Here is a 25,542-nt window from a genome sequence, read left to right as displayed (position 1 = left end):
AACATTTTACGTTATGTGGGTATTAAATTCATTTTTAAAAAATAATAACCCCCGAGCCATCACTCCTTAAAGAATGTGGTAGTGGTACAAGTTTTAACAAATTCTTTTGAGAACACTCTATTGGAAAAGTGAGACCAGGGAATAACAATTTTACCCCCCAAGAATCGTTGTAAAGATTAAAAAGGAAAGCGCTGCCGCAGACGCTCAAACACGGTGCTGGCTCTGCTTCCTTCATCAGTTCCTAGGGTCATGGGACACAAATAGTAAAATATTTCCATTATTGGTAACGATGCTGACTAACGCTTTGCTAATTCAGTTCAGACCGACCTCTCATTGGAGCTTGTGTGACTCGCAGGAGTCCGTGGCCCGACTCCGCCAGGACTGAAACGCAAAGGGAAGCGCAGTGGTGGAAGCGGAAGGGAATGGGAGCGTCGTGGGACCTCCACAGCCTGGGAGATCAGAGGGTGGAGTCAGGGCCCCCTGGTTTTGGACTCCATTGCCGCACTGCAGGCGACTTCTCCGACCCCACCGTTGAAACACCAGTTCCCCCGCCCACCCAGGAGCAACCGGGAAGCACAGCACAAGCCCACAGCTCCAGCTCCGGACAGGCGCTCCCGGGGGTCCTGCCTCCCCTAAATCCCAACCCACGAAATCTCCGCCCCCTCGCCACGCCCACATCCCTGTCCAGCGTCGGGGAGGGGGGGAGGGGAGGGGCGAGGTGACGTAAGCCCTGTGGACCAGGCCGGGATTGGTGGGCGTGGCGGAAATGGAGCTGGGAGAGGTGACGTCATCCTTCCGCACCTGGCGCAGGGCGGAAATGGGGCGGGGAGTGAGTGACACCACCCCTCTGTCTCTGGCCGGATTGGTGGGCGTGGCGTGGCGGGGTTGGGGCGTGGCGATACCTGCCCTCTGGACAAGGCGGGGTTGGTGGCCAGGGCGACAGCGGGGCGGGCCCGCGCCGGGAGTCGTAGCCGGGACACGTGGTGCGGAACCGGCGCCGCCCTTGCTGCTGGTAAGAAGGCCCTGCCTAGTGGGTCTTCCTTCCCAGGGGGTCTTCCTGATGGACCTTCCTTCCCGGGTGGGCGCCCTGAGCGGGGACCGGGCTGGGCGGGGAGGACTCGGGGCGAGAGTCACGCCTCATTCGTGGGGAAGCGTGGGGCGCCCGGCCGCAGCCAGGCGGGAACAATGGTGTCCGGGCTGTTCCGGAGCGCGCGGTCGGGGGCGGAGGCCCGTACGGCCATGGCCCCGGGGCCTCTCACACCTCCGGGGACCCGGGGCCCCGCTCACCCGGGCCACTCGTGTCCCAGCAGCGCCGAGTGCGTCCCCGCTCCGCAAGGACAAGCTGGGCGGCGCACTTGGCCAGAGCCTCCGTGGCCCTCCCTGGTGGAGTCGAGTGGAACGACCCTGGTTGCAGATGGGGTTGCGGGGAGCCGAGCGCTGGTCAGGCCACACCCCTCCCCAGGGGCCTGCTGAGAACTCCAGCCTTTCTCCAATGGATCCCTTTCCCGGAGACCTGGGGTGGAGGGTGTAGCGGGACTGAAGCCTCCCAGGTTCAAAGGGCCCTGGACAGGGTCCCTAGCTCCCGCCAGCATTTGAGGCAGCTTTTAAGGCTATAGGCGGAAGCATCTGAGGGGAGACAAAATTCCCATGCCAGCGATGGTCTGGGGCAGGTGTCTCATTCAATTGGCTTCAGTTTCCTCATCTGTGAAAGAGAGACAATATTTGGTCCGCCTGGACCAATGTCCTTGAGACCTTGGTCCTCACAGACAGGGCCACCAAGCTACCCCTCCCCACCGCCTGCCAAGGTCAGATTCCGTAGATTATCCAAGCGTAGACTGCAGGAAGAGGCGGAGAACCCGGGGCCTGCTACCAATACCTTCCTTGTCCCTAATGTTTGCAGGCAGGAGTGGAGAAAGAGAAATTCACATTATGTTTAGGGATCAAGTTCTAGCTTGGGCAGATTGGAGATTCTTTTATTGGTTCTTACGCAGACATGAAGGTGTGATTCAGTTATTTGTGTTATATATGCCTTCAATTATCAAGGGACAGGGACTGAGATTCTCAGGACTAGAAGACTCATTTGTGTGTACTACTGACGGTTCCAGGTGCCACAGCAATTTCTCCTCCCCTCCACTAGTCTCAACATTTAAATCATGTTACTCCCTTGCCAGGCACGGTGGCTCATGTCTGTAACCTCGGCACTTTGGGAGACCAAGGCTGACAGATCGCTTGAGCCCAGGAGTTTGAGACCAGCCTGAGTAACACGAGGAAACCCCGTCTCTACAAAAAATACAAAAATTAGCTGGTTGTGGTGGTGTGCGCCTGTGGCCCCAGCTACTTGGGAAGCTGAGGCAGAAGGATCATTTGAGCCTGGGAGATGGAGGTTGCAGTGAGCCAAGATTGCACCAATGCACTCCAGCCTGGGTGACAGAATGACACCCTGTCTCTAAATAAATAAATAAAGTTAACTCCTTATGAACTTTAGATTTTTAGAGGGGAGTGAGGTGTCATTTAAAAGGATAATGCTTGCTTTTGCTCAATCCAGCATACTGCTTTTACCTTAATTAGTGGTGTTCTCCAGAGCATATAAAAATGGTTCCTTTTAATGGCTTTGTAACAGGGGGAGGTGAAACAGGAGTAACCCAGAAGTGTGAGTGGGAGGAGAAACTGGATCCTGGCCTAACCTGGTTTGACTGGATGAGTGATTAATAGGAGTTGCTTTTTAGCCCATCTCTGATGGTGGAACAATCTGATCTCTGTTTCCTCTCTTTTAGTGAAAGTAGTAACTTAGATAATTACAGTCATATGTTGCTTAAGGATGGGGATACATTCTGAGAAAATGCATCGTTAGGCGATTCGTTGTTGTGTGCACATCCTGAGGTGCGCTCACACAAACCTGGATGGTACAGCCTCCTACATACCTAGGCTATATGGTATAGCCTATTGCTCCTAGGCTACAAACCTGTGCATGTTCCTTTACTGGATACTGTAGGTAGTTGGAACACAGTGGTAGGTATTTGTGTATCTAAACATATCCAGACAGAAAATGAATTTTTTTAGCTCCATTATAATCTTTTGGGACCACTGCTGTTGTTGACGGAAATGTTATGTGGCACGTGACTATATTTTTGAGTGACTTTAGCTACAATGCCATTGGTTAATTTGACTACAAGAGAATAATATTAATGAGAATGTACCACAGTGAGCTTGGGATCTGTGGCATTTAATAACCAGGAACCCAAATGAAAATCACCACATGTAGCATGTTGTCCTGCTAAATAGGGTTTCCTTTAATGTGAGCAGGTAGCTTCCCTGTGTACATTTTTGGCAACAGGTGGACGACATTTTGATTTATTAACACTGATAAACGCCTCTCCAGCGTGCTCATGGGCTCCATCTTACTTGAGCCTCCTCCAAATGAGTGCCTCAGTGGAGAGATCCGAGCTGGCTGGGAGATATGTAACTATTCCATGCTCTGTGGCTGGTGTTTGAAGAGGAGGAAGAGGGCACTTGAGAAGGCAGCGGCTGGATCTCCCACCCATATAGAAATCACATTTGCAACTTGCAGTGCCCTGCGATTTCATCACCCTGCACAGCAACAGCCACTTTTGAACAGTTGCCACGCTTGGTGTCACGGTGGATAAAGTCACCTCTCTGTTGAGAAATCACTTTGAAATCCTATACTAAGAAAACAATGCTCTTTACCCGCAGCATGTCGATAAACAGGCATTTGTCTGGCATGTAGACACAGGGCTGTAGTAGGGTCCTGTCACTCCACAGCTGTGATTCTAAGGCACTTCATGTCCCCGCAGTTTTGAATTTGCTCAGTACAGCTGCGTGCTTTCTGCTGCGGAAAGCCACTTATAAAAGTCCCAATGCCAGAATCATTTTTACATTGTATTCATTCTAATAAAAAGAGTCTGATGATGTGTTTTCACCTGTATCTGTGAGTGGGGCGGAAGTTGCGGGGTGTCACGCATGGTAGCAGGATGATAGCATGCGCCCTGGAGCCTGCGTGGCCTCATGGTCAGGTGCTTGTGGAGGTTTAGCTGTTGCCCTCTGGCTGTTTCTAGACTAAGATCATCAGCTTTCTTAAACTGAATCTGGTTTTCCTTGGGCTCTGTCGTCTGTGTTGTAGGTTTGTGGTGGTGGACACAGGATGTGACATTCTTGCTGGGATCCCTGAAGTGACTACATCCTCTGGGATAACAGAAAGTGGAACTTACCTTTGTGCTTTACGAGTGTAAAAATTTTTATTAAAGTACCAGTAAAACTGAAAGTGCCTACTTTTAGTTTTCACCGTATTTTCTTCAACTCAGGCCCTCCCTCTGTTGTTACCTGCCATCTGACACGGAATTTTGTGTAATTTTCCTTCCAAGTAAAGAAGGGAAGATTAGCCCCAGCCTCTAACTGGTTCCCAAAGCTTTTGTCTCTGAAGCCGCAGTCACTTCCTGGAGCGTCTCTGGCTGAGGGTGTTGGCAGTGCTGGCTGGGAGGGTGGGGAAACACTTTACAGTTCTGAACAAGTGCTTTCTGGGCAGGTCGCCCGTCAGTCCCCACTAGAGACAGGACTGACCAGTCGCTCCTCCTTCCAAGAACCTTTGAGATCTGCAGTCTGGGGTCTGGTTGAAAGATGGCGGCCCTCACTACCCTGTTTAAGTACATTGATGAAAATCAGGATCGCTACATTAAGGTAAGGGAATATTCATTTTAGGAAATATTAAAATCTGATTTAATCCCATGGGGCCCAGAGAAGCTGTCAAGAGCTAATATGAATTATGCCATTTAAATCCAGGGTTAGAAGATCTGCCTAGAGATCTGTTCCATTAGCTTCTTATCATGGTATAGGTTACACTTTTGGTTTTTGACAAAGTGTTAATATATGTTTCTAAGAATAGCAAATCTAATTGAAATTTTTGTTTCATCTCCAACAATTTCTTGTGATAGTTACAGATTAAATAGTTTGCATTAAGTATGTTCTAAGTAATTCAATAATGTTATATATTAATCTGTTTCTTGATGTTAACTTAGGGCATTATGATTTAAAGTTATTCTTCGTACACATGTTACAGATGAAATCTTTAGAATTCTCATTCTAAAAATTATACTTTAGAAAATTTGGCCATTGTCGGGATGATAAATAAGCTAATTTGGACTGTGGCAACATTGGGTATTTTCTGTGTCTTTCAGTTGTAATTTAGTTAGATTCAGATAAAAACTTATTTATGGAACCTAGTACATTTTACATTTACTTCCTCCTTAATCGTTAAAATTAAACCATCTGACATTTTTCTTTTGTACTCTAGTTCTTGGTACAGGGTTAGTACTGTAGCAGGACAAGCCGCAGACAAAACCTCTCAGACAGTTGTAGAGTTGTAGAAGGAAGGGCTTTATTCAGCTGGGAGCGTCAGCAAGCTACTGCCTTAAAATCAGAGCTCCCCGAGTGCACAATTTCTGTCCCTTTTAAGGCTCACAGCGCTAAAGATTTCACATGAAAGGGTCGTGATTGATTTGAGCAAGCAAGGGGTACCTGACAGGGGCTGCATGCACCGGTGGTCAGGGAGAGACAGAACAGGACAGGGAGTTTCACAGTGTTCTTCTATACAATGTCTGGAATCTATGAATAACATCGATTTCTAAGTCATGAGTTGATTTTTAACTACTGGATTTAGGTCAGGCAGGCCCAGGTCTGCTTTTGGTTTCACTTCACTTCTTTGATTTCACTTCCTTGTTTTTTTTGTTTTTTTTTTAAACAGATACTGAGTATAAAACAATATAAAACAATATGAGAGGGTCTCTCTCTTCCTTCAGTACAAACAATTTTTAAAATCTTAAACCCAAAGCACATGTGATGGGTCTGTCCTATTTCCAGTCAGCCTGTTCAAATGCAGCAGCCACAGAGGGTGAGCCAACCATGTGTGCCTGGAACATGGCAACATTATGGGAGCCTTCTCTCCCTCAAGGACACCTTTTCAGAATCCCTCCTTGCTTGTTGTCCACAAACAGAAACTCGCAAAATGGGTGGCTATCCAGAGTGTGTCCGCGTGGCCGGAGAAGAGAGGTGAAATCAGGAGGATGATGGAGGTTGCTGCTGCAGATATTAAGCAGCTGGGCGGCTCTGTGGAACTGGTGGATATCGGAAAACAAAAGGTAGGAGGCAACATTCTTTGCATTGCAGGACCACAAACAGATTCTGCCTGAGGGGTTGACAAGACTCCACAAGTTCTTAAAAGATCTTTTGCTTCAAATACCCCACTCACCTTTAAAACGGTAAAGGAAGGGCCCGATTTGGATGGTAAGTTCTGTACCTGACTGCTTCAGTTGGATTGGGGCAGAGGTTATGTGGCACTCAGCATTTTTCTCCAGGAAGGAGAACTGCTGACAGTTACTCAGGACTAAGTTAATGTAACAGTCATTCTGAGAGAATGGCTGAGATTCCCCTCCCAGCAATCCGTAAGCTTTCAAACTAGGAAGTTACACTTTATTCATGTCCATTTAAAAATTATAAAAACTCCCCCCAACCCCCGGCTCCCCCCCACACTCGGTGCTGCGTCCCTGAGCCTTATTTTTTTTATTTTTTATTTTTTTGAGACAGAGTCTCCCTCTATCGCCCAGGCTGGAGTGCAGTGGCGTGATCTCGGCCCACTGCAACCTCCACCTCTCGGGTTCAAGCGATTCTCCTGCTTCAGCCTCCTGAGTAGCTGGGATTACAGGCGTGCGCCACCACACCCAGCTAATTTTTATATTTTTTATAGAGACAGGGTTTTGCCGTGTTGGCCAGGCTGGTCTCGAACTCCGGACCTCAGGTGATCCGCCTGCCTCGGCCTCCCGAAATGCTAGGATTATAGGTGTGAGCCACTTTTTCATAAGAGATATTTTGTGTGGGGGTCCGTTGCTTTTCAGTGCAGGATTCTGACAGGTGAGAATGGTTTGTTTTCTTCCTAAATGAACAGTCTCACTTTGTGGTATAGTAAGTACTCACGTCATCCATAGGTTCTTAGAAACTGCAACTTTAAGCAAGACAACATACAACAACAGGTCCTTGAATAAGGTAGTTTTATTCACTTAAAGTCACAGTTTCTAAAAGCCTATCCATGAAGTTGAGTGAGGGCTTACTGTGTGTGTGTGTGTGTGTGTATATATATATATATATATATATTTTTTTTTTTTTTTGTCGGGACGGGGTTTCACTATGTTTCCAGGCTGGTCTCAAACTTCTAGTCTCAAGCGACTTACCTGCCTTGGCATCCCAAATTGTCACGCCACCATGCCCAGCCTCTTACTGTATGTTATTTCACTAGTTTATTTCAAATGATTTCAGCCTTATGTCAATTGCATGTTTCATGACATATATTTTCAAAGTTTGTAATATTCTTTTATATTCTTTGATCTAATAACAAGCTTTGGCTTATCTCAGTTCTTTGGCCTGACGATTTGGGTGTCAAGCTGAAATCACAGCCCCAGAAGCTTGGGTGTGGCCATTCAGTTGAGCATGTTTGTTTCATCAGAGGGAGAGAGTGGAGGCCAGGCAGCTGTGTCCACTGGGAGCCCACAGGAGGCTCATGCAGAGCAGGTTCATGCCCAGGCCTGCCGATTTCCCAGGCAGTGCTGTTCATTTGAGGTTTTCTTCTGAAAACAAATTTAATAATTGACTTAAGGTATATTACAGCTTCCCACCAATTTTCCCCCCATCTTTGGGAGAATACACCAAGTTTCTTCATGTTGTTTCTTTTTAGAGTCAGACTCACCTTGCTCCCTTTCCTTTTTTTTTTCCTAATATATTAAAAAATCTAGGCGAGGTAAATCATTTTTAGAAGTTGTTTCATTACAATAGTTATATTCATTGATCACTGACATTGCTGTGCAATTCTTAAGAAAGGGCCTTTCATAAAAAACTCAATTACTGTTATACTATTTTGAATTACATAACACTGATTTTTATCAAGGAATTGAAACGTTTCATCACTGGTGGGATCTTCTGCAGACATGCTTGCGGTGTGGGGTGACCGCACATCTTCTCTTCTCTTCCCACATGACCGTGTGGCAGTGGTGTTCTGTTTTTCAGAGTGATGATGACTTGGTGCAGGGGTGAAGGTGGAGGTGGGTGTTTTCCTGTGTCAGTGCAGAAGTCGGAGTATTTTCAGGCTGATGAAGGAATGGTGATGTTGAGCCTTTCAGAACAATCTTACCTGTGGGCCCAAGCAGTTTCTCAGAAAATGCTAAAGTATTTCAGACGACCCCTATTGAATAGGAATTTATTTAGAGAAAATCTGTGGTCATTTGAAAATCATTTTTCTGCTCAGGCAAGCTGAAGGCCAGCTGGGACTGCCAAGGCCATGGGTCCCCTGGGACCAGAGCAGGGAGATTTCAGCAACAATTCTTTGTCCCTGGTGGCTACAGGCTGTCCTGGTGAGAACTGAGGCACAGATATAGCCACAGTGCCTCTGGGACAAATGAGGGGCATCAGGCCACACACTGCACACGCAGCCACAGTGTTGCTGGGACAAATGAGGGGCGTCAGGCCACACGCCACACACGCAGCCACAGTGCCGCTGGGACAAATGATGGGCATCAGGTCATACACTGCACACGCAGCCACAGTGCCGCTGGGACAAATGAGGGGCGTCAGGTCATACACCGCACACGCAGCCACAGTGCCGCTGGGACAAATGAGGGGCGTCAGGCCACACGCCGCACACGCAGCCACAGTGCCGCTGGGACAAATGAGGGGCGTCAGGCCACACGCTGCACACGCAGCCACAGTGCCGCTGGGACAAATGAGGGGCGTCAGGCCACACGCTGCACACGCAGCCACAGTGCCGCTGGGACAAATGAGGGGCGTCAGGCCACACGCCGCACACTAGCAGCCATCAGGTTGCAGGAGTTACTTAAATTACTGGGAACACAAATCCTGGATCCCACAAGAATCCCAGCCACCTGCCCAGTTTTGTAAAGTGCTTGTACACTTAGAGCTGGAGGCCCTGAAGTTTGGAAGGGACACTTTTCTCAGCCTATCACCAGCACTGTCCTGATCCAGTTGTCATTTCAGCGACTGCTCATTTTACCTCTTAATTGCAAACTGTTAATTTAACTTCATTATCAATTTAGTTTGTGTGTTGTGTCTGTTAATACCTATTTTCATGAACAGTGTTTTCTAGTAACTAGACTAATACATATGTATGTCATGTTTTAGTATGAACAGTCTCTTCCTCCTACAGCTAAAACCGTCTCCTGCCACTTGCTTGTGACACTTTGTGATGATCGTGGGGTATTTGCCTATTGGAATATAGGCACTGGTAGAGGAGCTACATGGCCACAGGAGTTTTGCACAGCCTGAGTAGGCCATGGTCTAAAGTAAAAGGTGGAGACATTGACCTGATGTAAAAATTGGAAAAGATCTAAGATTGATTTGCCTCCATTTAGATGCAGGGGCGGGTTGGGATGCCTGTCCCGTCCTCCATTCCTATGGGATTGTGGAACACTGGTAGTGCCTCTGGGACAAAGCTCAGAAGGCGTACCTGCTATCACTAACTTTTTAGAATGGCTAACTGTGAATTTAGATATAAAGATTTTTTTAAAATATATCTTGGTTTATGGCCTTTTCCATGCATAATTGTAATCAGTGTACAGAATTTCAAAAATATCTCTTCTGATTTAAGATTATAGTTGATTTTAACCATCATTTCAGAAAATAATAAACTAAGTTGCATCCCAAACTCAGCCTGTGTGTTTTGTTATATAAAAGTCAAAGAAAAATCAGCCTTTAAGAATTTACCAAATCCAGCCAGGTACAGTGGCTCATGCTTGTAATTCTAGCACTTTGGGAAGCCGAGGCGGGTGGTTTGCCTGAGCTCAGGAATTCGAGACCACCGTGGGGGCAACAGTGAAACCCTGTCTCTACTAAAATACAAAAAATGAACCGGGCATGGTGGCCGGCACCTGTAATCCCAGCTACTTGGGCGGTTGAGACCTAAGAATCACTTGAGCCTGGGAGGCAGAGGTTGCAGTGAGCTGGGATCACACCACTGCACTCCAGCCTGGGTGACAGAGCAAGATTCTGTCTCAAAAAAAAAAAAAAAATGACCAAACTGCCTGCAATTGGCAAACATGTACATGTGCTCTGGAGTACAAGAAAGTAAGAAAGTAAATCTTAATTAGTGACTCCGTTGAACAGTGTGCTCTTAAACTCTGCAATAGAGGTTGATTGATAAGGACAGATAAGGAAGCTCAAGGTCTTTTAATAATCTCCACCTTAATTATTGAATTTCGTAAACAAAGGCTGTCCTTGGTTCCTTTCCTCTCCATGCTCAGCTCCCTGATGGCTCGGAGATCCCGCTCCCTCCTATTCTGCTCGGCAGGCTGGGCTCCGACCCACAGAAGAAGACCGTGTGCATTTATGGGCACCTGGATGTACAGCCTGCAGCCCTGGAGGACGGCTGGGACAGCGAGCCCTTCACCCTGGTGGAGCGAGACGGTGAGCGCCGCACACCCATGCGTGCCCAGAGGAAAGGCACTGACTTTTGGAAAGTCATTGCTAGTCCGTTTTTCTGTTTCCAGTACAGACTTTTTATTTTATTTTATTTATTGTATTACTTTTTAAAAATCTTTTTTTGAGACTGAGTCTCACTCTGTAGCTCAGGCTGGAGTGCAATGGCAAGATCTCAATTCACTGCAACCTCCACCTCCCGGGGTTCAAGCCAGTCTCCTGCCTCAGCCTCCCCAGTAGCTGGGATTATGGGCGCCCATCACCACGCCTGGCTAATTTTTTTATTTTTAGTAGAGACGGGGTTTCACCATGCTGGCCAGGCTGGTCTCGAACTCCTGACCTCAAGTGATGCCCCCACCTCAGCCTCCTGAAGTGCTGGGATTACAGGCTTGAGCCACCACACCGGGCACAGACTGTTTTTAATATAAGCTAGAAATGGAGGTTTCTCACGGGTGCCTCTGTCGCTGAACTTCCAGAAAGCCTGCCTTTTCGTGTGCAAATGAGCCCGCTGGCTTCCTCTACTGCTGATGCTTTTTCTCAGAATGCATATTCGGAATCCAGGCAGGGCCATCCTGAAAAGCCTGTCCCCTCGTCCCCCTCCCCCGCCCTTACAGACAGCTGCTTCTGCGGTATATGTTAGGGGCCTCCTTCACCCCGGCTGCCCCAGTGGGGGTGGCGATGTCCTTGTTATTCACCAAGTGCTTCCGTGGGCCGGGCACCTGCAGGCCTTTTGAGGCCTGTGCTGTGAGGGACCCCGCAGGCCGGCCTCTTTTCTTCCTGTTCCTTCTGGTGTAAAGGCCTTCTGCTTTCGTTTCTGAATTTCCACATGTGCTTGCACGGGAGTCTTTGACCAGATGAGGAATCCTCCCACCCTCGTGCTGGGCCCCTCTGGGCCAAGTTCCAGGCTGTTCTCATCGAAGCCCTTCCAACTGGATCATTGCATCTGTGTTCAAACCTTTCCTGACCCAGTGTCAGTTGTGTTCATTACTGTGCAAAACTGAAAATGACTTTACTTAAAGCAACATTTTTTATGAGATGTAATTCCATGTCATTGTCCTTGTCACGGTGGAATTACTAACTTGCGGTGGATTGTAGGATTAACCCTCTCTGTGCACTCGGGCGCCCCTCGAGCGTCAGACCCACATGTCTGCTTGGCCGTGCCCTTGAGCATCAGACCCGTGTGTCTGCTTGGCTGTGCCCTCAAGCGTCAGACCTGCGTGTCTGCTTGACTGTGCCCTTGCTCCTGGAACTCGCTCTCTGAACAGAAGTCTTTCTCTTTGCTCCTTGTCCGCTGACAGTCTCCGTGGATGGCACCATCTCTCTGCCACCTGCACTGGGAACTGGGTCCCCATCCCTGCCAGGCTCTCCTCTGGGACCACTGCCCTTCCCACGTTGAAAGCTCCCCGTCTGCCTCACCCACTCCGTGGCTAGGTCCTGCTCTCCACTTCTGGGCCTTCACGGTGCCACTCCTTTTCTGGGCTGCTCTCAGAGTGACCTCAACATGCCACTTCTCTTCTTGACTCCTCCTGGGGGACTCAGGATGGCACAGAGGGTCCCTCCCCTCGCCTGCCTTCTGCCTGCCCCTTCTCCCACCTGTACCCAGCCACACGGGACCATGTGCAGCCCCCAGGAGCCTGTGCTGCTCAAAACTGCACCTGGGCACCTGCACAGGCATCAGCCCCATCACCACTGCCTCGTCCTCTGTGAGGCCTGCCTCCAGCCACCCTCTTAGCCCTCCCTGTTCCAGCCTCAGTAGGCTCCTGACTGTCGAGGAACCTAGAAGTGCACCTGTACTGTGGGAAAGCTTCACTGCCTTGTCTGGGAACCCTGGAGGGTGGGGGCAGGTCACATTTGTCTGCAGCTCTGAGCCAGCACCGTGCCAGCTGCTGTAGTTGTTCAGTGTTTGTCGTAGGGATGAGGATTTTTTTAGAAAAGCTTATATTTGATCTTCAGTTTTTGTGAAAAGTTGGGTTTCATTCGTCGAAGGAAATTCCCCAGGTGGTGATGACTTTCAGCCTCATACTACCTTGGGCTGGGTCATGCTGAGACTGTGCAGACCCAGGCCCACGAGAAGGCCACGCCTTGAGGACGGCTCCCTCCTCTGGTTCCATGAGGCCGAGACTGCATGGAATAGGATGGAGGAGGGGTGGGGCCTTGTCTTCAAGTTGTGGCTTCTGTTATCAGCTTCCCCAGAAGCAGTTGTGGTGAGGGGCCACTGTGACTGATGACACTGATTAGAAGCAGTGTCTTGTCTGTAGTTTTCAGAGTGATAACTACAGAAAGAAAGAAGCAGAGGTTAAATGATAAACATGTTCTCTGTTTTTTATCAAATTAGGTGTCACAATTGGGTGGGGGTGAGATTATGGTTCTTTTTTGACAATGGTGCCTTGAGGTTCCTAAGTGACTGGGCTTCCTGTCCCCATTGCTCCCCGCTGCTTCTGGTAAATGGGTTTTAATGAACTAAGCAGCTGGCTGCGATTTCCTGGAGTCAGATTGGAGGTCTCCACCCTGACCCAGCGGGAAGCCATGCCCCCAGCTGACCGCCGTGACCACGGTGGGAGAGGGAAGGGGTACTTGGGAGCATCCAAATGGCTTATCTCTTTGATGATGGCAAATTCTCTGACAAATTTCACGATAGTGTTGGGTGGAGACTGGGGGCGCCTGATTGGAAGGGGAAGCCTCTCTCGTGTTTGCTTGGCTAAGGGGTTATCAGATGTGCACCTGAGACACGCTGCTTCTGGGTTAATTGTAATCATCACTTTATGAATTTGTGGATTGCTGTTCTAGGCAAGCTGTATGGGAGAGGTTCGACTGACGATAAGGGCCCGGTGGCCGGCTGGATAAACGCCCTGGAAGCATATCAGAAAACAGACCAGGTATGCCCCCAACGCTGACTTCTGCCTGAGTCCTGGGTTCCATCTGAGCCATACAAAGACAGGCTCTCTGTTCACACAACAGCTTGTAAAGCTCACAGGAAAAGACAAGACAAGCGTCCCCCAGCCCTTATCAGCACAGATGACTCGGATGTAAGAGTATAGGTTTGTTTTCCAGCTTTAGGAAACATTCAAAGTTTAATTGTTTTACAGCTGCTTAAAGGTCCCAATATTGGTGACTCAGCATGATTTTTGCCACCACATGGAATGTGACTTTTCAGTCCCTGACTGTCTGTGAGTGTGGTCCCCTGCCAGAATGTAGTGCAGGCTTTGTGACATCACACAGGCCCCTCACTGTCTCTGTGTGCTTACCGTCCTCCTAAAACTAAATTCTGATTTTTAAAATGTATTCTCTGGCTGGGTGCGGTGGCTCACACCTGTAATTCCTTTGGGAGGAATTATTTTGGGAGGTCGAGGTGGGTGGATCACTTGAGGTCAGGAGTTCAAGACCAGCCTGGCCAACATGGTGAAACCCTGTCTCCACTCAAAATACAAAATTAGCCGGGCATGGTGGTGGGCACCTGTAATCCCAGCTCCCGGGAGGCTGAGGCAAGAAAATCGCTTGAACCAGGGAGGCAGAGGTTGCAGTGAGCCGAGATCATGCCACTGCACTCCAGTCTAGGTGACAGAGTGAGACTGTCTCAAAAAAAAAAAAGCATTCTCCTAGCTGTGAAATATCTGCTCATTGTTCAAAGTTTGCTAAAAAACGGACAAGTAGAGAGAAAAATACTTGCCTGGAATCGAAAGACAGTTAGTATTTTGAAATTTACCAAGATTTTCTGTTGCTTTTTGCCTAGTTGTGATCATGCTGTATAGACATCTTTGCATCTTGCTTTTATCTTGTATCATGATGAAATAAGAATAAGATAAGCATTTTTGTCAAAGCGTGGAATGTTAGGTCTGAGAGGGGTCTCAGCCATGCTAGTCCGGGGGATTACTTTACATGGTGGGGAAGTGACACCCAGAACCACCTGGCCTGGTGTGGCTGAGCCTGCATGCTGGGCGGGAACCAGGAAGCCTCCCCAAGCTCCCGTGGAGCCCTCAGCCTCAGCTGCAGTGGAGGCACCTCGGGCTCTGGGGCAACCAAGGGTGACAGGTGGCTGTGCCCGGGCAGAGGTCCTGTGGAAGATTTCATGTGAAGGGCAGAAGAGGAGGAGGAGGCAGGGGAGGAAGCGCATCCATGAACGGGGCTGTCTGGGGGCAGCCTGGGTGGTCGTGAACTAGGCGTCAGTAGCCTGGAGTCGTCATTTAGGCCCTGATCTTTAGCCTGCCTGGCCTTTGGCAAATCGCCAGCTTCATGCACAACCTCATTTTTCACCTTTGGGTGTGGGGGTCAGAGTCGGGAGAGCACCTGCGAAGCCACAATGATCCAGACACACGGCAAAGTGGGCACGTTCCCGTCCGGCTCCTCAGGGAGAGCAGCGCTTCTGTGCCTGGGAGCAGCAAAGGTCACACAGGAGGACCCGCACCTCCTCGTGTTGGTGGCTCGCTGGTATAATCAGGACTCGTGTGGTGTTCTTCGTGTCGTGGCCCTTATTGCAGAGGGAGCAGCACAGACTTTCCTGGAAGCTCCCCTCGGTCATGTGGGGTGGCTCCAGAGAGCTCCACCTTGCGAGACTGGACCGGTCCAGGTGGCCTGGAGCCACAGTGGCCTGGCAGTGCCTGGGGAGGGGGTGACGACAGGTGCACACAGAGGCCCATGTGGTCGGTCTGGAGAATGTGGAGATGTGGAATGTGTAATCCTGAGTGGTTTCTAGAAGGAAGGTTTGCAAAGCTGAATATCCACTCGTGCTGTTCCCTTCTCACAGGAGATTCCTGTCAACGTCCGATTCTGCCTCGAAGGCATGGAGGAGTCAGGCTCTGAGGGCCTGGACGAGCTGATTTTCGCCCGGAAAGACACATTCTTTAAGGACGTGGACTATGTCTGTATTTCTGACAATTACTGGCTGGGAAAGAAGAAGCCCTGCATCACCTACGGCCTCAGGGGCATTTGCTACTTTTTCATCGAGGTACAGTGCCAAGCTGTACGGCTCACTTTTTTCTAACCCCTGAGTCTCCTGGTTCTTCCAAACCCAAAGTAGGCAAGGACCCAGAAGTCAGGTACGCAGGAAGGAGAAGCACAGGGCTCACTTAGTGCCCCAGTTCCCAGCTTCCGTAAACCAACATCATATACCAGGGTGGACAGCAACACTTCCAGTGATCAGAAGTTAATCTCACAGCAGCATCAAGCTAGGACAGTGTGATTTGTAATGCTGCGTTGGAGCCGCTGAGAGGAGATTAAATGCTAGTTCATTTCAGAAGATGCAAGCACATACAAAGGATTTTAGAAACACTTCCTTTTGAAGGTGGAAATATTTATATGTTAGCACTTAGGCTCCTTATCCCATGACTAAGTGACTGACTGCACGGGATACAGACAAACCGAGGCCGGGCACGGTGGCTCATGCCTGTAATCCCAGCACTTTGGGAGGCCGAGCCAGGCGGATCACTTGAGGTCAGGAGTTTGAAACCAGCCTGGCCAACATGGTGAAACCCCGTCTCTACTAAAAATACAAAAAGTTAGCCGGGTATGGTGGAGGGTGGCTGTAATCCCAGCTATTCGGGAGGCTGAGGGAGGAGAACCGCTTGAACCCAAGAGGTGGAGGTTGCAGTGAGTGGAGATTGCACCACTGCACTCCAGCCTGAGCTACAGAGCGAGACTCCGTTTCAAAAAAAAAGAAAAAAAAAGAAACCAGGGCAGCACCAAGAGTGGGAAGGGCCAGGCCTGGCTGGATTCTACCGCTCACTGGCTAGTGGTCATCTCCCAGTACCCTACAGGATGACTGTGGTGATTAAATTAGGTCCTGTCTACAGACATCATTTATAACCTGAACGGTGCTAGAAATCACTATAGTTGCTGCCCTGAGCCCTCACTCTGAGCAAGATGCTGTTCTGGTTTTAAAAGTGGCCGCCTGTCACCCCCGGTGCTGGGAGGGGCACTGCACCTTTCCCATTTGCAGGCGAGGAGGCCAGGCACTCGGCAGGCAGCTGCCCTATGCTGGGTATGCGGCTGCTCAGTGCAAGGGCGAGGTCCGACCCCAGGTCTTGGGCTCCAGGCCTGTAGTGGGTCTCATTCATGTGGGGCTGCCCTCTCAGCAGAGGTGCAGGGTCTTTGTTAAACTTCTAGCAAAGGCTTTGAGTGGTAGGCGGATTGCCCTGTGGAATGCTTATACCTGTGGCTAGTGTTACCATCTTATCTGCGGTTGGCATATGCCACAGATAAGCTGACATTTTTTTGTTCCTGCCTAAGTTTTTAATTTAGGAAATGCCTTGCTTTGCTCCCTGAGGGAGCAAAGTTTGATTTGGAAAATTGTCAGGCCTTGTAAATGCTCTTTGTTGAATTCACTGTCACATGATAAAAATAAGCTCCCACTAGGCAGCCAGATACAGTGGCCTTTGTTTCCGTGCAGGTGGAGTGCAGCAACAAAGACCTCCATTCTGGGGTGTACGGGGGCTCGGTGCATGAGGCCATGACTGATCTCATTTTGCTGATGGGTAAGTGGGGGATGGGCGTTCAGTCAGCAGTTTAGGGGGCAGTGGACGGGCGTGACTCCCAGGCTGTCTGTCATCAGCATTGTGTGCATTTCAGCATTCCACAGGAACCAACTTCTGTCTCGGTTTCCAACTGTGCCTCTCCCTCCTTCCACTCACTTGTCCCTCTGAGAGGCCCCCTTGTTTTATTTCTGCCCCTGAAACTCTCCTGCGCCTGTCACCACCTGGTGAAACCTTGCTCTGCCTCCAGCACCCAACTCAGTCGCCCCCAGGTCCTGTCTGGCCAAGCCCCTGGAGGCACGTGGTACTGTCCTTCCTCCGATGTGGTCATTTTCCATCTCTCGCAGGGCGTGTGTTTTGGCCTGTCTTATGTATAACTGGCCCCATCCAGGTCCCCCCGCCTGATCAGCTCTTTGAGAGCAGGCATCCCATCGTGCTGTTCCCGGCGTCCTCCTGCTCTGAGGCCAAGCACAGCCCTCGCTTCCCGCACCATCCACAAGCTCTCCATTCCTCCCCGCCGCTGCCAGCTGCCCGCGTGACGTCCACTCTGTTGTACCCACAGTTTACCCCCCTCAGCTCAGGAGCAGCTTGTTTCTTGTGGAATGCGCATTAAAAAGGCACACGGGGCAGCGCGGTGGTTGTTAGAGTGGGGCTGCGTGAAGCCAGTCTGCTGGTTTGCGTCGTGGTCTATGACCAAGGACGATTTCCTGTCCCCACTTGTTCCTCAGTCTCCTTACCTGAGAAATGGGAATGCCCAAGCTGCTCCCTCATTGGCTGTTTGGCTGATTATATCACTGGCTGAGCCTGAGGCCCCGGACTGTGCCTGACAGGCGATACGTGCACGGGACGCGTCTGCGAGCGTCATTCTTTGGACCATTGTGGCTGCTCTTGGCCCCTCCTTAGCCACGTGGCTGTGGGGCCTGAGCCGCTTCTCTCCTGAGCCCGGCTCCCTGGGGTCGGTGCAGGAAAGAGCAGCTCACCTTGGTGCGGCCTCCCCTGAGTGCTGTAACCCTCTCCCGCTTCCCTCAGGCTCTTTGGTGGACAAGAGGGGGAACATCCTGATCCCTGGCATTAACGAGGCCGTGGCCGCCGTCACGGAAGAGGAGCACAAGCTGTACGACGACATCGACTTTGACATAGAGGAGTTTGCCAAGGACGTGGGGGCGCAGATCCTCCTGCACAGCAGCAAGGTGCTGGTTCAGGGCTCGATCCTGCCACATGCCCAGGCCATGCTGTGACACAGGTGTCCCCAAGGCCCTGTCACCTTCCCTGGGTCCAGGGGGTCTCCGAGGGAAGGAGCTGGAATGTCCAGTGCACATGAGTCACTCAGAAAGCAGACCCTGACCAGGTTGCTGGTCGTTGGAATTTTTTAGTATCAAAATCCACTTTTGATTCCATCAGACCTGGAGAAGCAGGCAGAGGGGACATGAGCTGGCTCCTGCTGGCAGCGGCTCTGCCGTGTTTGTGTTTATAGAGTAACCTCCTTACCGCTGGGCCCAGGGCCCATTTAAGCCACATCAGAGCCGAGTGCTAGGTGGAAACTGTGCTGAATGTTTACCTAACCATTAGGGGAAAAGTGGGTCATGACTTCTCTTAATAGGCTGTAGGTTTATGCGGTGCAGATGTAAGTTCTGCGGGCTATAGATTTATGTGGTACAGATGTAAGTTCCGCAGGCTGTAGGTTTGTGTGGTATGGATGTAAGTTCTGCAGGCTATAGATTTATGTGGTACAGATGTAAGTTCCGCAGGCTGTAGGGTTATGCGGTATAGATGGAAGTTCTGTGCCATTGATTCAGCCAGCATCAGTTGAATTAAGCAACTCAGCCCTTGGGACACAAGGGAAATAAGGCCCAGCTGGGCTCTTGAGTTTTGTCTCCCAGAGACAGACGGGCAAGAACTCTGAAAGGATGTGCTGAGGGCCACGCTGGGCAGTACCAAAGGCTGTGGGCCTGCACGAGGGGAGGGTCATGGTGCTGGGAGCGGCTGAGGCTCATCAGAGGATCCTGTTGGCCAGCAGAGGTGCAGGGCAAGGCTGGCATGCCCGGTCAGCAGGAGCACAGGCATATCAGCTGCTTAGGGACAGACAGGCAGTGGGGTGAGGCCTGAGACTGAGACCGACATGCCGGCCTGATGGCCTGGGTGCTGCTGTGGAGCTCCGGGTCTTCCTAGGAGACGGTGAGCCCTGGCTAGGCTTTGAGTTCATCGGATCTCACTTTGGGAAAGATCATGGGTCGGGGTGTTGGAGCTGAGTCGGTGGAGCTGGGAGACCCTTGAGGCTGTTGCAGGCGCGGGAGCCTTGGCTGGCGTCAGGGAGGAGCCTCTGGAATAGGAAGAGAAGGTCCCCACTGGCAGTGACTGGACAGCGATGTCATGGACTGAGGGGTTGGGCGCGGGGAGGAGCGGGCCTGGGAGAAGGTGGGTCTGTTTCTCCTGCTCTGTCCCTCAGGCTCGTGCTTGCTTCTGTGTACGGTGTTTTAGGGCCTTGTCTATTCCTCCCAGATAACATTGAGCTGTTTGGTTCACAAACAGAAATCTACACATTCAGTGGCTAAGTCACTGAGGAACCTTCTGGAAGCCCCTTTGGGGGCACACCTACTCTCTTGACCCACCTTCGCTGCTGCAGGGATGCGGGCGGCGGGGGGCAGGCAGGGAGGTCATGGTGTTGATGACACACTTGGGAAACAGGAGATGAAGTCTCTCCTGGTCTGAGGAGATGGCATCATCGGTATTCAGGGGGCTGTACCGGATGTGCTGGTCAGCCTGGCTCTCCTCTCTCAGTAGGAACTGGCTGCACGCCTATGTCCCGTGGGCCTGGGAGAGGCCTGCACACAGCCTGGGCTGCATCCCCTCTTACTCCTGGTGCCTCTGGCTCATCAAGAGCTCCAGTGTCTGTGAGACCTTGACACCCCCAGTTCTACAGGTGCTCAGTGGCCAGCGTGGCTCTCCTAGTTCTGCCAGGTGGACCTGAGCCACCCACACTGCAGCGAGAGGCAGTGAAATGCCTCACCTGAGGGTGTGCAGCCTGTCAGGGGCCTCCTTTGTGCTGAGTCACTCACTGCAGCCGTAGAGTGCACCAGGGTGGAGTCCCCTGCACCTGGACCTCCTGCCTGTAGTTGTCAGGGCCCTGGGCCAGGTCCTGTCTCACACCGCCGATTTCCCAGACAACATTCCCAGCTCCTCGGTGAGCAGACAGGGCTGGCACCGAGTGCCTGAGGTGTCCCTGACCCTCTGATTTTTCTGCAGAAAGACATCCTCATGCACCGATGGCGGTACCCGTCTCTCTCCCTCCACGGAATTGAAGGCGCCTTCTCTGGGTCGGGGGCCAAGACCGTGATTCCCAGGAAGGTGGTTGGCAAGTTCTCCATCAGGCTCGTGCCGAACATGACTCCTGAAGTCGTCAGTGAGCAGGCACGTGGGGCTGGGACACGGGGTGGGGGCCGAGAGCTGCTGTGTCCGGGCAGAGACTTGGGTAATAAAAGCTCTTACTCAGGAGACACCCAGGCCATGCGTGCCCCCGCTTCCTGGCTCTGGCCAAGTCAGTAATTATGACAGTTGTGGTTCAGAAGCTAATCAAAGATAATGCATCACATGTAAGTGACCTTTGTTTCTGATGAGGCAGGCCAAAATCTGGCCTTTGGCCTTACCTCAAGGCTCCAGGCCAAACACCAACGTTGGGCCAAGCGTGTTCTGGTCAGCGTCCCGGAGCCGCCCCGTACCATGGTGCCGTGTGGAGGGGACTCTGGTGGCTGGAGGTCAGCCCAGCTTCTGACTGTCCCCCTCAGCTGGGATTTATGGGGAGATGGAATCTTCCCACTGGGAAGGGGAGCCTGGGGCTCACCCTTCGTGCTGAACACTGAGGTCTTGTCACGGGGAGGAGTCCCCGGGCCAGCGCCTGGCTCTATCCTGGGTCTGGATGCAATGTAGCCCGTGGTCATTTATTTTATGAAGTGCCTCGGTCTGCTCAGGCTGCCACAATAAAGATCACAGACGAGGTGGCTTATATGGCAGAAACGGATTCCTCACTGTTTCGGAGGCAGGTGAGTCCAGGACCAAGGTGCTGGCAGCTGTGGCATCTGATGAGGGTTCCTCCCGGCCGTGGCCGCTGTCCTCGCTTGTCCTCATGTGGCAGAGGGCAGGCTCTCGGTATCTTCTCACCCAGGCTGCATCCCACCCTTCTGGCCTCATTTAATCTTTGTCTAAATAAGGTTTAGAAAAAGAAAAAAAAAACCTACTAAAGAGAAAAAGCCAGGCTTTTAAAGAATTCAACTTAGTTTTATTCAGGCATCTCGCTGAGGACTGCGGACTGCGGCCCGGGGCCCAGGAGCAGCCTTCAAGGGGTTTGTCCCGGCTGCTCCGAGAGAGCGGCTCAGGCCACGGCTCATCTGCAGTGGGGGGAGCTTCGGTGTGTGCAGAATCACATCGCACCTGCTCAGATGTTACATTTCAGCCGAGCCGCACTGAGCCTCGGTGTAAGAGCACGTGTGGTCACAGGTGACAGGGGCACAACCACTAATGTGGTCAGGTGCTATCTTGTGTGTAGGAAGAGGTAAGGACAGGGTCATTTATCTCCTAAGGAATGCAGCGACTCGGGCAAGAGGCAGGGGTAGTGTGTGCTCCCTCCTGTTTTGTCTTCAAAGCATCTTTCCCGAGAGCTGCAGGTAGTGGCAGGGTGGAGCCTGTGAAACAGGCCAGCAAGCAGAACAGCACAAATGCGGCTTCTCACATTTGTGACTTTGTCTCACACCTTAGTTACTTCTGTTAAGTCCCCAAATGTAGTCACAATGGAGTTTAGGGCTTAAATATATGAATTCTGGGGGCACACAAACATTCTGCCCATAATATAAAGCAGGTCAGGGAAGATTGTTTTTAAACTTAATTTAAATAGTATCATCATTTGGAAGATCTTTGGAAAGAGTGAATTGCTTGATATTAAAACTTTGTCTTTTACTTTGAAATAACTGGGTTTTATTTTTTGATAAGAAGTCCCCTCTTTCTGGCCGGGCGCGGTGGCTCACGCTTGTAATCCCAGCACTTTGGGAGGCCGAGGCGGGCAGATCACCAGGTCAGGAGATCGAGACCATCCTGGCTATCAAGGTGAAACCCCGTCTCTACTAAAAATACAAAAAATTAGCCGGGCATGGTGGTGGGCGCATGTGGTCCCAGCTACTCGGAGAGGCTGAGGCAGGAGAACGGCGTGAACCTGGGAGGCGGAGCTTGCAGTGAGCCAAGATCACGCCACTGCACTCCAGCCTGGGCAGCGGAGTGAGACTCCGTCTCAAAAAAAAAAAGAAAAAAGAAATCCCCTCTTTCCTTACTCCAGTTATGTAGCTCAGTATTAAGCAACAGAAAATGAGACTCATCGTAGGCTCAGCATAGACCCATCGCAGACCTGTCAGAGGCCGATTGTAGGCTCGCTGTAGACCCGTGATAGCATACCCGTAGGTCACTAGCATTGGATCAAATGCAAGCTTATAAAGCGTTGTGTATCTCTATTCTATTTGTGGTTTAGGTCACAAGCTACCTAACTAAGAAGTTTGCTGAACTTCGCAGCCCCAACGAGTTCAAGGTGTACATGGGCCACGGTGGGAAGCCCTGGGTCACCGACTTCAGTCACCCTCATTACGTGGCTGGGAGAAGAGCCATGAAGACAGGTTGGACCCTCTCCTTGTGGGTGATGCTGGGCAGGACCCATTGCACATCTGATAGGACTCTGTTATGTCGCCTGGGCGCGTAGCTATGTCGGGGCACCGCTGTATCGTGTGGGCACGTAGTTAAATCAGCATGAGGACAGCCAGTGTGTGAGATGAGCCTGGGCCCCTGGCGGACCCCGAACACGGGTTTGCTGTCCCCAGGGCCTCGCACGGAGTCTGACTGAGTGCCACTGAGTAGTGGGCTGAGACAGATGCCCAGCCTTGGGGCCCCAAAGCTCATCGTTTATTTTATTTCATTTCCCCCAGTTTTTGGTGTTGAGCCAGACTTGACCAGGGAAGGTGGCAGTATTCCCGTGACCTTGACCTTTCAGGAGGCCACGGGCAAGAACGTCATGCTGCTGCCTGTGGGGTCGGCGGATGACGGAGCCCACTCCCAGAATGAAAAGCTCAACAGGTGAGAGTCCAGGGTGCAGCCCAGGTTGGCGTCTCCTGCACAGCGTCCCTCTTGCCCCTTCCCCTTCCCCCCATGTGCAGCTGCCAAGAGAAGCAGGTGGGGGCGATGGCCCCGTGACCTGCCCTCTTGTGTTTGTGTGAAGTGGGAACTTCAGATGGGAGGCAGGACGAGGCCTTGCCGTAGAGGGGTGCTAAAAACAAGGTTCATGCAGTGTTTATCTCTGCACTTCATCTACCCCTCTCTCCATTTCCTTTTTTTACTGTTCATTTTTCTGTTTCCTTTTTGAGGAATTGCAGTGTCATTGCTAACTGCACATGTTGCTGCTTTGACACATCCTTGACTTGGGCAGACGTGATGGGAATTCTTCCCACAACAGGGCGGGTGCAGCCTCTGAGCTCGCCTTGGGAGCAGGAGGGGCCCAGCAGGCAGGGGTCTCAGGCAGTTCCAGGGGAAGCCTCTGGCCCATAAAATTGCTGAGGAGGGCAGAAGGCAAGAATGCATCTTGGGGTAACCAAGGCAGATGATCAGGGACTAAGACAGAGGCAAAGCCCTGCAAGAAGGAGGGAGGGGGAGACAGAGACCTGGCTGTGAGGACTGGCCGGGGGAGGCCTGGTCTTCAGAAACAAGCGGATAATGGGAGGAGCCCACGATCCAAGCTTGACATTTACTACCCGGGCACTAGGGGACCAGGATTGGTCTCTGGACTGGGCAGTCAGACTGAAGCTGCACTTGAGAACTGGGGTGCTGAATTCTGAAGGCAAGCAGGGCTCAGGGCCCCCAAGCTGGGATGGGGGATGCTCCCCAGGAAGAAGGCAGAGTGTGTCTGGGCTTGGGAGGAGTCACCCCACACCTGGGTGTTGGCTCACGACACCAGCCAACACAATGATGTGTTCCTCTCTACTAGGCATAACTACATAGAGGGAACCAAGATGCTGGCCGCGTACCTGTATGAGGTCTCCCAGCTGAAGGACTAGGCCCGGCCCTCTGTGTGCCATCTCCGACGAGAAGAAATCCTGCCCTCACCTCACCCTTTTCCAACTTGCCCAGGGAAGTGGAGGTTCCCTCTTTCCTTTCCCTCTTGTCAGGTCATCCATGACTTTAGAGAACAGACACAAGCGTATCCAGCTGTCCACGGGTGGAGCTACCCGATGGGCTTATGAGTGACCTGGAGTGACAGCTGAGTCACCCTGGGTAAGTTCTCAGAGTGGTCAGGATGGCTTGACCTACAGAAGATACCCAAGGTCCAAAAGCACAAGGTCTGCGGAAAGTTCTGGTTGTTGGCCGGGCACCACGGCTCACACCTATAATCCCAGCACTTTGGGAGGCCAAGACAGGAGGATCACTTGAGGCCAGGAGTCTGAGACCAGCCTGGGCAACAAAACAAGACTCTGTCTCTACAAAAAGTTTAAGAAATGAGCCAGACATGGTGGTGTATGCCTGTAGTCCCAGCCACTCAGAAGGCTGAGGCAGGAGGATCGCTTGAGACCAAGAGTTTGAGCCTGCAGTGAGCTATGATCGCACCACGTCACTCCAGCCTGGGCAATGTAGCAAGATCCTGTCTCTACAAGAAGTTTTTAAAAAATGAGCCAAGTGTGGTGGTGCATGCCTGTAGTTCCAGCTACTCAGGACACTGACGTAGGAGGGTTGCTTGAGACTGAGAGTTGGAGGCTGCGATGAGCCATGACTGCTCCACTGCACTCCAGCCTGGGCGACAGAACGAGACCCCATCTCAAAAAAATAAGTTCTGGTTGTTATTGAATTGGGACAAACAGAGAGCTTGATGCTTTCTGCCTTCTGTCTCAGGTGATGCATTGCACATTTGGGATATTTGGAAAGGAAATGAGGAAAGAAATTAGGGCCTCCTCTGATCTCTCGCTATCTGCGGGTCCTGTCCTTTTCTCAAGACCTTCACCGTTACTGGCGTTTTCCTGTCTTCTCTTTAGTATGATCTCTCAAAACCTCACTAACTGGAAGGATGATTTTGTCTCAGTTTGTACTCCTAAATAAAAAGTAAACATGACACCTCTAAAAGAATCGCTCCTTCTGAGTTGCTCGTGGCGTGCACACCATGCTTATTGAGTGGTGTCTGGTTGGTGGTGTCAGCTCAGGGCAGGGGACAGCAGGCAGGACCTGGAAAACAGAACCCAGAGACCTTCCCAGACGAGCACTCCCTCCCTCATCCACACAAGTGGAGGCTCGCTTATGGCCCCCTGCATGTTCCAAGAAGTGTCCCTGTCCCTGCTCCTTAATGGCTGTGGGGCCACAGGAAGTCCAGCTGGTTTAAACAAAGAATTGATTGGCCCAGTTGACATAAAAGAACAGAATAAACTCAATGAAAGGAAAAGGCTCCTTGAAGTGGTCGGTTCCAGGGCTGGGCAGGGAAAATGCAAGATAAGTCTGGACCCTCTCACATCGGAACATAAGGATGCACTCCTGAGGGCATGGGGCTGTGTCCAAGGACGCAGGAGCCAGCCTGAAAGAGCTTGCA

At 51.2% G+C, this 25,542-nt stretch overlaps 1 protein-coding gene across 2 annotated transcripts; it reads left to right on the top strand.

Moving 5' to 3' along the window:
- The first annotated feature begins 836 nt into the window (after positions 1-836).
- CNDP2 (carnosine dipeptidase 2) lies at positions 837-25,088 on the top strand. Of its 2 annotated transcripts, XM_030810266.1 has the most exons (12): positions 837-1,012; positions 4,541-4,692; positions 6,006-6,149; positions 10,311-10,473; positions 13,273-13,361; positions 15,227-15,427; positions 16,868-16,952; positions 17,979-18,139; positions 20,193-20,357; positions 22,459-22,600; positions 22,907-23,054; positions 23,959-25,088. In XM_030810266.1, the coding sequence occupies exons 2-12, from the start codon at positions 4,633-4,635 to the stop codon at positions 24,026-24,028; spliced, it is 1,428 nt and encodes a 475-aa protein (XP_030666126.1). In that variant the 5' UTR covers positions 837-1,012; positions 4,541-4,632; the 3' UTR covers positions 24,029-25,088. The 2 variants fall into 2 exon arrangements, with proteins under 2 accessions (XP_030666126.1, XP_030666127.1); XM_030810267.1 differs by lacking the exon at positions 4,541-4,692 and having other exon boundaries at positions 843-1,012.
- Positions 25,089-25,542: the final 454 nt, after the last annotated feature.

Source organism: Nomascus leucogenys, chromosome 4 (assembly GCF_006542625.1).
Source record: "Nomascus leucogenys isolate Asia chromosome 4, Asia_NLE_v1, whole genome shotgun sequence".
In the NCBI taxonomy this organism is placed as follows: domain Eukaryota; kingdom Metazoa; phylum Chordata; class Mammalia; order Primates; family Hylobatidae; genus Nomascus; species Nomascus leucogenys.
Note: the sequence above shows the minus strand (reverse complement) of the source record. Positions and strands in the feature narration are given on the sequence as shown.

Coding starts and splice junctions, on each gene's coding strand:
- CNDP2 (XM_030810266.1), top strand. CDS start 4,633: ATGGCGGCCCTCACTACCCTGTTTAAGTACATTGATGAAAATCAGGAT. Junction 4,693..6,005: donor ATCAGGATCGCTACATTAAG/GTAAGGGAATAT, acceptor GTCCACAAACAG/AAACTCGCAAAATGGGTGGC. Junction 23,055..23,958: donor CAGAATGAAAAGCTCAACAG/GTGAGAGTCCAG, acceptor CCTCTCTACTAG/GCATAACTACATAGAGGGAA.